Here is an 11,946-nt window from a genome sequence, read left to right as displayed (position 1 = left end):
TAACTTCCTTTAGGTTGCTGTAGTGTAAATCTATTTTAATTTATCCCCTGATTATTATCAAACTGATCATAGTATTAATTTCTTTTATGACTGTGTTTTGGATTCAATGAGTGTGTACTCATAATTAGCATATTCTGGGGTGAATTGTTCTACCTTAATATTGGCCTTGTTATTATTAGTTGTTAGTTTGATCATTGTGAAGTACTTGATGTGGCTTTTGTTATTGAAGCTGAGATATTAGGGTGTATGTTGCAGAGCAGCTTTTGTCAAATTACACTCATCATTAAAGTTGAGTTAAGTGTAATTAAAATTATAACAATAGCTCACATAAGTAGATCAACACAGTTCAATGAAATTTTCATTGACCTGACAAAAACTTAACAATCGATTGTTCTTTACTAAGCTAATGTGAATTTTGATTTTAATTGAATATGTAGCAACAATTTAAGAGGATGTAGGTGTACAAATCAGGTAAATTATCAAGAACCAGGCCTCGGCGGGTTTAAACCACTAGTTGAAAACCGATTCAACACACTTTGATTCGCATTCATAAATACCTTTTCGGTCAAAAATATCATCACTTCTTGGTCAAAAAGTAAAATAAATGCAAAAATTATAATTGTTAAATGATTTCTTTAAACACAACACCACTCTAGCTATGAAATGGTAGAGCCCTCCGCTGCCCTCGCGTAAACAACTCCTTATAAGAGAATGCTGTGGGCGTCGCGCATATCGCGTGATGTGGCACAACTGTTTCGACCAATAGGAATGAAGAAACTGTCTTATAAGAACAGGTGCAAGGTCGCCTGTCACACTCATGAATTAACACTTTTTACCGGTCATTAACAAAAGGTTTATGCACACTCACGTGACGCACTCTCCACCAATAGGAGTAGAGAAACTGTCTGGGGTATTTATGAATTAATTGATTTAAACTTTTTTCTGATGAAATGAAATGTATTTAAGTGGGTAGGAACATAAACTGAATTGCAGTAAGTTGTATTTGACTTTGTTTAATGCAGATGTCGTAAATTGCCAAAAGGGTTAAAGGAATGGCCAGCCTTCCTTGATCTAAAGCAGAAGATTGATGACTTCAATGAGACTTGTCCTCTTCTAGAACTCATGGCTAATAAAGCTATGAAAGAGCGGCATTGGGAACGAATAGCTACTGTAACTGGTCATGAGTTTGATATTGAATCAGATACGTTCAGCCTGCGTAATATCATGGAGGCTCCTCTACTACCGCATAAAGAAGACATAGAGGTAAGCAATCAGTAACTGGTCATGAGTTTGATATTGAATCAGATACGTTCAGCCTACGTAATATCATGGAGGCTCCTCTACTACCGCATAAAGAAGACATAGAGGTAAGCAATCAGCAACTGGTCATGAGTTTGATATTGAATCTTATAACACCCCTTGCAAGTATTCTGCCTGCTCATTGGTTTAGAGGGCGTCACATGACATGTCTTAGTTTTGCCAGACGACGGCCGTGTGATAGAGCGCCGGTTTGCCATGCGCTAGTCCGAAGACTAGCACATGGCGTGCAATACCCAGACGTCCTGTGCGTGTACGAGGATTATAAATTAATAGTCTGTAACCACTGCGAATTGCACGACACTACATGCAACACAGTAAGTAAAAGTGTATGCAATCTGTATTCGCGTCGTCCGTGGATTGTAGCATTCAGGTCTGTAACTTAATAATAACAGTACAGTATTTAGAAATGTTTGGGGTGTAATAAAACAAATATTGACTGCTTTTACTCGTGCAATGGTTAAAAACTATGACTCCCTCGGTGATCCCCGTAGCGTTCTATTTTCCCTCGGCTTCGCCTCGGGGAAAATAGAACGCTCCGGGGATCACCTCGGGAGTCATAGTTTTAACCATAGCACTCGAAGCAGTCAATATTTGTATAAGATACATTCAGCTTACGTAATATCATGGAGGCTCCTCTACTACCACATAAAGAAGACATAGAGGTAAGCAATCAGTAACTGGTCATGAGTTTGATATTGAATCAGATACATTCAGTTTACGTAATATCATGGAGGCTCCTCTACTACCACATAAAGAAGACATAGAGGTAAGCAATCACTGTGCAAGCATAACTCTCTTAATCGTTAAAACTGCTGACTTTACAAAATAAAGAGTCCTTATAAAACTATGAATACCATATCAGGGCAAAATTTTATGGCTCTGCTTATCGCTGAATTCTGCGCTGTTGTTGTATATGCTTAGCAGCTTTGTACAAATCCTACAGGACTTGCCCTAAAGTGTGAAGCCAGCCAACAACTATTTAATAAGTTCAATTTAAATTTGAAGAGCTTTTTTAAAAACATTTTAATTTGTATAACTTGCGTAGGACATCTGTATCTCTGCTGTGAAAGAGAAGGACATTGAGGCTAAGCTGGCTCAGGTTGTGATTGAATGGAACTCTCAGCAGCTATTCTTTGTTAACTTCAAGACTCGAGGAGAACTCTTACTAAAAGGTGCTGAGACAATGGAAACAGTTGCCCTAATGGAGGACAGTCTTATGGTGCTTGGATCTCTACTCAGTAACAGGTATGTTCAGTTTGGAACCTACTACAGGAACTGGGTTCATATTAAATTATACTGAATCATAACAGTGAACATAAATGGTTACGAATTGTCACCAAACCCATTTTGCATTTACCAAACCCATTTTGCATTTATGCAAAACGGGTTTGGTGACATTAGTAACCATACTTGTTCTGTCTGCAGGACTTTATAAATACTTACAGGTGCAATCACACAAGCGCAAGTGGAATACAGAAAAATAAAGCGCTTCTGCGTCCAATATCTATTGCAGCCGAAGGTCGAGTTGGATATGGCACACAGACACGCTATATTTTTCCGTATTCCATGAGTGCGCGAGTGATAACAAATTTATCTTCCAGCCTCATTAAGTCAACATCACCGCTATTTCACGACGAACAGCATGCACACGCAAAGTTTAGAATGTAATTTCTGCACTGACCGGATGCAGCATTAAGCATCGACACAATACGCAGAGTGCAATATAAAAACTTGGAATGGTTATGGCTTATTATCGTCAAGATTCAGACTCGCAGAATGGAGTGGTGATAAAAACCTTTATCCTCAAGTACGCGCTAATCCTCCAATCAGATTGGCAGAATGGAGTGGTGATAAAAACCTATATTGCACGGCTAATATCACTACCATGCGTATCGTGTGTTCTATGTCTCGCGCCAAGTTTGCTTGAACATAAATACGTTATCACACGCGCGCTCGTGGAAATACGGAAAATAAAGCGCGTCTGCGTCCCATATCCGATATGGGACGCAGAAGCGCTATATTTTTCTGTATTCCACTCGCGCTTGTGTGATAACTTATAAAATTGCACGGCTTATATCACTACCTGTGTCTTGTGTGTTCTATGGTCACGCTCCAAGTTTGCTTGAAGATAAATACGTTATCACACGCACGCTCGTTGGATACGGGATGCAGAAGCACTATATTTTTCTGTATTCCACTAGCGCTTGTGGGATAACTTATATTATCACACTCTGGTTCGAGCATCTGATTGGAGGATTAGCGCATACTGGAAGTAGACTTTTTTGGAAGAATTGTTGGCTCGAAAAATAGGTGTTTGGTTTGCTCTCATCATTAACATTAAAAACAAACTATACCAGCTCTTTTTAGAGCCTTCTCTTCCCAAAGAGATTATTACATGGTGTACCAGGATGAAGTTTTGAATTACCAATTCTTTACTTGTTTCTCTTTAAACATGACAGATACAATGCACCGTTCAAGAAAGACATTCAGTTGTGGGTTCAGAAGTTATCTAATTCTTCTGACATCATTGAGAATTGGTTGACAGTGCAGAACCTGTGGGTGTACTTGGAAGCTGTCTTTGTAGGCGGGGATATCGCTAAACAGCTGCCACAGGTAAAATAGAATCACTTTAATGTATTTGGCTTTTAGTAGTAACAAGTTGACATCAGAAAACAGTTGAAAAACACTTCAAAAGTTTCAGTACTCTTAGAAATTGGGCTTTGGAGAAAAATGTTTGAGTTTGAGCTGGTGAATTTTCTGTTCGTTGAGATTGCTATAAATAACAAATTTACAGAAAAAATTAAATGAAGATTAAGTGAATTTTTTGTGTAAACTATTTTAAAGAATGAGAATTGATTCACACTAGCTGTAGGCGTTGAATGAGGTGCATGCTGGTCTAGCTAGCGCTCAAGTTTGATCCCTAGCTAGACCAGCATGCGCCTCATTCAACAGTTAGCGCTTGCGCAATGGGTATTTGCGACAAGGTCTACATAACTTTGGAAAGTATTAATAATGCTAGCAAGCCTTTTTCAACGCCCAGATTGATGTCCTTCAAAGTGCTGTTTATGATGTCAGTTTACTCCTTGCATTGTTTTGTAAACCTCTAGGAAGCCAAGAGATTTGGAAATATTGACAAGTCATGGGTGAAGATAATGCAACGTGCTCATGAGAACGATAATGTTGTACGATGCTGTGTTGGTGACGAGACTCTTGGACAACTCTTGCCTCACTTACTGGAACAGCTGGAAATTTGCCAGAAGTCACTCACTGGGTAAACAATCATAATTATAATTCTACTGATGACTAATTGCCAATGTAAAAGAGCTGCTTACACACAATTCCTGATTCATTCTGGGTATCTCTGAATGAATTGATTGATTGGTCACTGATGAAGATGAAGTGTTGTAGTCAAGTCACCTGTTTCGAGTCCGAGTCACAAGTCACTTAGGTTGAGTCCAAAGTCACTTGGTCCGAGTCAGAGTCACGAGTCACTTGTTTAAACAATTAAATAGTTAGAAAACTTCAACCAGTTTACCAATACCGGAACACTTGATTTCAAAACAAATGGCAAAAAAATGGAAATGACAAATTTAAGTTCTGTACCTGAAATTGTGTCCGAGTCCTGGACTCGAGTCATACAACACTGCTGATGGGCGAATAGAATAATGCCATGTGTATGAGATGGAAATGATACTTGAGTGCTGATGATATTGTTGAATCTGTAATGATGGCTTCTTTATTTATGTCTTTTTATAGTTACCTAGAGAAGAAGCGTCTTGTATTCCCTCGATTCTTCTTTGTATCTGATCCAGCATTGCTTGAGATTCTTGGGCAAGCTAGTGACTCTCATACCATCCAGGTAATATTATAAAAACTACAACCCGCATAAGAACATCTATTTAATCCAGTTATTGCCACCCCCACCCAATTTTTTTTTGTTTTTGGTGCATTTAGAGAAGGTTTGCAAATAGTTACGCCAGCAAATAGTTACGTCACCAATGCTGTTACGTCACCAATGCTTTCAAAAGATCAATTTTTGTATTATTTTGATACCTTTCTCATCAGTGAACTTGTGAAAACTTTTAAATGGTCAGTTCTACCAGCTCTACATAGAAAGAATCAGTGCGCCTGGGCAGGAACATTTGATTTTAAAGCTGTTATGATTTGAGTTTAAACATTATTAACAAGACTAGTGGTTTGATTATGTATCTTATGTCAGATATCAAGCCTAATACTTTACGTAGTCAATGGAGTTGATTGCCTCCATGCCCCATTATCATTGCCTAGGTGCCCTTTAAATGTTCCAGTAGAAAGTTGCAATTTCCTCATAGAGTGCCATTTACCATAGAGAAAATGCATACAGGCCTGCAGATATAATAATTGTCCATTGCTTGTCAACAGGCTCATCTTCTGGGTGTCTTTGAGAATGTGAATGAGGTTGAGTTTCATGAGAAAGATTACGATCGCATCATCGCTTGCATCTCAAGGGAAGGAGAGACGGTGGCTGTGAGTACAAACCATTTTTTATCCTACAATACTCTTGATAGCATGTCTATTCATGAAATACACAACATTTAAAATGAGTACCATGTTACTGATATTAATGTAACGTATTTTATCATCAAGTAGGCTTAAATTCTTGTTTCTGATTGGTCGATCCATAGCAACAAGAGTGTGATGACCTGCGTCTTGTGTGTTCTATGTCACACGCCAAGTTTGTTTGAAGATAAATACGTAATCACACGCGCACTCGTGGAATATGAAAAAAATATAGCGCTTCTGCGTTCAACCTCTGTTGGATATGGGAAGCAGAAGCACTATAATTTGATGTATTCCACTCGCGCTAGTATGATAACTTATATTGATAACAAGAGTAAGAAAGCTTGGGGTGTGAAGGTGTTTTGTCTATCACAGGGCTCAGACAATCTGCTTTTGGAGAGTTATTGCACATACAGAAAGCATATTTATTTATTAATATCAAATTTATGGTAGACTTTCCATAGACCACCATTAGTCATCAAAGGGATTATGGTTTAATCAATGTTTGGTTTGTTTGGATCGGTTAGATTTCAGCTTCTGTTTTATATAATCATCTTGACAGATTGCCCAAAATGTTTAAGCAAATAATGTTTGAAGGCATACTCTTAAAAAGAAATTCCCAAATTCACAACTTTTTGCAACTTAAGTGTTCACATTTTGCCTTCATTGTAACCGTGGCATATAGTTGATCTTGATGACTTGAGTTTATGAGAATGGTTTTATTTGACAGTTGGACCAGCCAGTGATTGCTAAAGGCAATGTAGAGATGTGGTTAGGAGAGTTATTGGTGTTACAGCAGAAGTCTTTACACTCCGTCATCAGGGATGCCAATAGAGTCATCAATGACTCCTCATTTGAACTACTTGGATTCCTCAACAACTTCATTGCACAGGTACGATTTTATGAAGAATTTGAATACTGCAATGAACAAAAACATTTTTTTTCTTTTTCCTCCCCCACCATTATGTGATTCCGAGTTAATATAGGAGCAGTCTTCATTATGTACAATTTGTATTGTACTCTCAAACAGAGATTCAAGTAGAATCAGAAACTATCCCTTGCTCTGTTCCCCGCAGAACTACTCAACTGATCAAGTTAAAACTTATCCAGTCATTTATCTTTATGTTGATCTAAAAGAATTTGACTATCACTAATAATTGAAAGAACTTAAAAAGTTACTGAAAACTTGAATCAATTATTATGATTTGTGATAGTTCTCAATGTTACAAACAATTTACGAAATGGTTGTTTGAAAAGGGCATTACATTTTGTGTAGTAAATAAGCTTTGATCATATAATTATAGCAACGTTGATAACATTGTAACATTGTTTTGGTCCCAGGTTGGTCTGTTAGGTATTCAGATGTTATGGACTCGTGATGCAGAGGAGGCATTGACTATGGCCAAGTCAGATAAGAAGATTATGCCCACTACTAATGTCAAGTTTCTAGAGCTCCTGAATAAACTGATTGATCAGACTACACATGACTTGACTAAGATAGAGAGGATTAAATATGAGACACTGGTTACCATTCATGTACATCAGAGAGATATCTTCAATGATCTGGTAAGAATACAAATAGAATTAAGCATTGTTCATTTCAGATACATTTATTTCATGTAAACATCAATCAATACATAGTGTGATAATTTGTTTAGAAAACATATAATAACTTGTAAAAATGAAAACTTGATTCAGTTTATGAACAGTAAATAGATAATAATGTGACATTAACATGTAGGACAAAGGAGAAGAAGATGCTTTTTGTCCCCCTTCCCTAAAGACAAAGACAAAATAAACATTGTGTATCATTCCAAAACAAATTGCCTGTTTTAATATTGGTTTTTAGTTCAAAAAATATCCCTGTGTTGTTCCTAGTAACCAAAAGACATGCATGTCTGCAAATAGTCATCAAAGTTATGAGCTTTAACATTAGCCACCACAAACTAAGCTTACTGTCAGACTGTCATAAAGTCATAGATCCACATTGTTATTGTTGATGTGATGGCAGTTAAATAATCTTTCATGAACTCCTCTTATAAATGCACTAGATACCAGCTTTAGTGCAACTTTTGGGGTTCAGAGTGGTAAATGTAGCTGACATGGGGTGTTTACAAATCTATATTCAAAAGTACAAACACCTCCAGGGCTTAATATCACAAAGATTCATCTTCAGATGAGTTGTCAGTATTACCATAGTGATGTGTATTGTGACATCACACTCTGCTTAGCAGTTAGAATTGATACACAGATAAAATAAATTTGAACTCATTGGCCGCTTTATCTTTTAAATAAGGGAATAAAAGGGTAGCGACAAGTTCTTTAACGGCCGTTTTAAACCGGCAGGATCGTTGCTGTGTGGCAAGGGCCTTTATCACACGGCAAGGTTTTAAACGGACGTTTAAGAACGAGTCACTACTCTTTTATTCTCATTCATAAATGCCCTTTTGTTAAAAAACATTAAAAAAATACCAAATTTGAGGTTTGAAGTATTTTTTTCAAAAACTTTGTGAAGAATCTGTTTGATGCGCATGGGTTGTGGGTTCGCGCGAGCGCTTGGAAAAAGATTACGCGCACGCCCTTAGAAATAGATTACGCGCTCTTACTAATAGCTATGAATTGCGCATTCCGCGTTATAATATTGGCGTACGCGCGCGCCCGACACGCGGAAGCCAGCCGGTTATAAACAGCTCTAGCTGGTCATTATCAACCGATTAAACACCCCCACGCGACGCGCTCTCCGCCAATAGGAGTAGCGAAACTGTCTGGGGTATTTATGAATGTTCAATTATGTGTCTCTACATCATGTCTAATCTTCAAGCTATTATTTGTTGGTGTAGACTATCATGCACATCAGATCGCCTACTGACTTTGAGTGGTTGAAGCAAGCTAGATTCTACTTCAAGGAGGAAACTGATCAATGTATTGTATCTATCACTGATGTGGACTTCATTTATCAGAATGAGTTCCTAGGATGTACTGATAGATTGGTTATCACTCCCCTTACTGACAGGTAAGAATACAAGAATGTAGGAAAAGGCTTATATAATCGTCTCTTATCATTTATTATTTTAAAGGCAGTGGACACTATTGGTAATTACTCACAATAATTATTATCATAAAAGCTTTCTTGATTACGAGTAATGGGGAGAGGTTGATGGTATAAAACTTTGTGAGAAACAACTCCCTCTGAAATAACATAGTTTTCGAGAAAGAAGTAATTTTCAACGATGTTGATTTTTGAGACATCACACATGGATCTTGAGGTCTCGAAATCAAGCATCTGAAAGCACACAACTTCGTGTGACATGGGTGTTTTTTCTTTCATTAATATCTCGCAACTTTGACGACCAATTGAGCTTAAATTTTCACAGATTTGTTATTTTATGCATATGTTCAGATACACCAAGTGAGAAGACTGGTCTTTGATAATTACCAATAGTGTCCAGTATTAGAGTGTCCAACTATGGTGCTTGGATTGGCGTAAATGGTATCTTTCCTCGTCTTCCGTCTCTAGAACCCTGGTTCAATTCAGGGCACTATTGGGTTTGTGATATAATTCCCCTCTTTGAGAGTCATTGGCTTCACAGCCAGAATAAATGAAATTAAATTAAATGAAAACTCAGCGTATAGTACTCTTGCAAAGAACCCTTTTAAAAACGGTACCAGTAAAAAGTTAAAATTGTAAAATGATAAAAAGATAAGAGTTGAACATTATGTTAGTCTTTAACTCTGATGCAATGTTTTACACCAGTTAAAAAGTTTATCTTTATCAGACGGCCAATGTGGGCACTTCATAAGTGATGGAATTTAGACCAATGAACTAAACTGATATCACAACAAGCACTCTCAAAGACTGCTATTTTTGTTTTAACAAGTTATTACTGCAATTAAGAGTTTAAACATTAGCAACAAAGGTGAAAGGCAATTATTGCTTAAAATGACTCTCTTATTAAACTTATTTTCTCTTTATTTAGATGTTACATCACTTTAGCCCAGGCACTTGGCATGAGCATGGGAGGTGCCCCAGCTGGTCCTGCTGGTACTGGTAAAACAGAGACCACCAAAGACATGGGTAAAGCACTTGGCAAATATGTAGTGGTTTTCAACTGCTCTGATCAGATGGATTACAGAGGCCTCGGTAGAATCTACAAAGGTGAGATAAACTCCTTGTCACTTCATGACCCAGCACCTTAGTAATAACATCAAATTTATAAGGTGCACACTATCTGGAAAGGCGCCGGATGCTAGCAAGCAGACAAATTGAACAGATGAGTCTTGAGGTTGTGTTTGAATGTTGATAGATTGGGTGTGTCCCTCTGCTCGTCTGGCAAGGAACTCCAGAGATGCGGTGCGCAGCTGGAAAATACACGGTCTCCGTAACTTGCCAGACGAGTTTTGGGAACAAAGAGTATGTGTGATGATGATGATGATCTAAGACCTTACCAAACTAACAATTTGTATGCATCAAGTCATTTGTTTGAATAAGTCCTCTACAGATGTTAACTAACCTCTGGTTATAACTCAGATTCCTAAGTTCAGTGATAAAGGACACCAACTATATTGCAGATTTAGAGAGGATTTCATCTCCAGCATAAGACAATTAATGTTAACCAACTTAATTTCAGGATTTGTATTTGTGACCTCCTTAAGATTCTTTGTTGTGAATGTTGCAGAGATTTATACCAAAATACAAGAATAACAAAAAAAATTCAGTTTCACATTTTGTTTTATGTACATTGTCATTGTGGGAATTGTTACAATGTTTTGGTATTTTCTTTTTGTAAAAATGTATCATGGAGATATGTAAAATATTCAGGATATTTGGTACTCTCATCCATTCAGAGCTGCCAACTTTCACTGGTTCTGCACAAATATTACTTTTAAAAAAACTTTCCATGTTCTGATGAACTTATTTGAAATACTCATTGATTATGGAAACTTGTCCTTATTATGTTGAATGTAACTCTTAAAATATCTCCCTGATTGTTGTTCAAGATCAAATGTTCACCATTGTTCTTCTCTCATATCTGTTTATATGTGAAGGTTTGGCCCAGTCAGGTAGTTGGGGCTGTTTTGATGAATTCAATCGTATAGAGCTTCCAGTACTGTCAGTGGCTGCTCAACAGATTGCTATAGTCTTGATTGCTAAGAAAGAAAGGAAGACAGAGTTTATCTTCTCTGATGGAGATATTGTGGCACTCAATCCAGAGTTTGGTCTCTTCTTAACAATGGTATGCATGATAACATTCATAAATATCAAACATAACATTTCATAAAGAAGTAACACTTTTCTGATATGTTGGATGTGGTTTTAGTTGTGTTAAGCCTGGTTCATAATTCCTGCGAATGCGAATGCATTACGAATGTTTATGTCACAAATTCGCAACGAAAAATTCACAGCAGTTCAACTCTGGGCAACTCACTTGCGAATATCGCTGCCAAAGGAGGGTTGTGACGTCAAATTCACGTCAAATTCGATTCGCATGAAGTATGAACCGGGCTTTAGTGTGTAGTTATATTTACACATGATTTGAGGAACTAACATAAATTGATCGATGTTGTAAATGCAATACACATAATTGTAAGTTTGTTAGCTATTAGATAAAGCGTTATTAGCGTTGGATCAAAGAGCAATCTTCTAGTTTTCAATAAACACTTTAAAAAGCTGCAAAAATATAATAAAATTTGCATAATCAATGTAACAAAGGAAACGGGCAAAAACTATTGTTAAATGTACTGACTGTGATATCCTACAGAACCCTGGCTATGCTGGGAGGCAAGAGCTACCTGAGAATTTGAAGATTCAGTTCCGTAGTGTAGCCATGATGGTTCCAGATAGACAGATCATCATGAGAGTCAAGCTAGCTAGCTGTGGATTCCAGGAAAATGTTCTACTTGCACAGAAGTTTTACACTCTCTATAAACTGTGTGAGGAACAACTTACCAAACAGGCAAGTCATTGTATGAGTATTCGATGCTGATTTCAAGCCTAAAGGTACACGCATAATACATCATTGGCATATGAAAGTATTAATTCAGTTCAGTCCTCTAGTTTTCAATTAACACATCTAATCAACCTGCAAA

The 11,946-nt window shown here is 37.3% G+C and overlaps 1 protein-coding gene across 1 annotated transcript in view; it reads left to right on the top strand.

Annotated features, from left to right (window-relative positions):
• The window catches only part of LOC139951474 (dynein axonemal heavy chain 8-like), a 112,739-nt gene that overhangs the window by 47,536 nt on the left and 53,257 nt on the right, over positions 1-11,946 (top strand). The window contains exons 31-42 of the mRNA XM_071950386.1: positions 1,023-1,263; positions 2,366-2,565; positions 3,780-3,933; positions 4,428-4,591; positions 5,077-5,179; positions 5,722-5,826; positions 6,590-6,751; positions 7,201-7,425; positions 8,700-8,872; positions 9,837-10,015; positions 10,906-11,093; positions 11,619-11,813. Coding sequence (XP_071806487.1) covers positions 1,023-1,263; positions 2,366-2,565; positions 3,780-3,933; positions 4,428-4,591; positions 5,077-5,179; positions 5,722-5,826; positions 6,590-6,751; positions 7,201-7,425; positions 8,700-8,872; positions 9,837-10,015; positions 10,906-11,093; positions 11,619-11,813 — 2,089 coding nt within the window. The remainder of the gene's footprint in view (positions 1-1,022; positions 1,264-2,365; positions 2,566-3,779; positions 3,934-4,427; positions 4,592-5,076; positions 5,180-5,721; positions 5,827-6,589; positions 6,752-7,200; positions 7,426-8,699; positions 8,873-9,836; positions 10,016-10,905; positions 11,094-11,618; positions 11,814-11,946) is intronic.

This window comes from Asterias amurensis, chromosome 19 (genome assembly GCF_032118995.1).
Source record: "Asterias amurensis chromosome 19, ASM3211899v1".
NCBI lineage: Eukaryota > Metazoa > Echinodermata > Asteroidea > Forcipulatida > Asteriidae > Asterias > Asterias amurensis.
The sequence above is the reverse complement of the archived record's forward strand: the minus strand, read 5'-3'. Positions and strand labels throughout refer to the sequence as shown.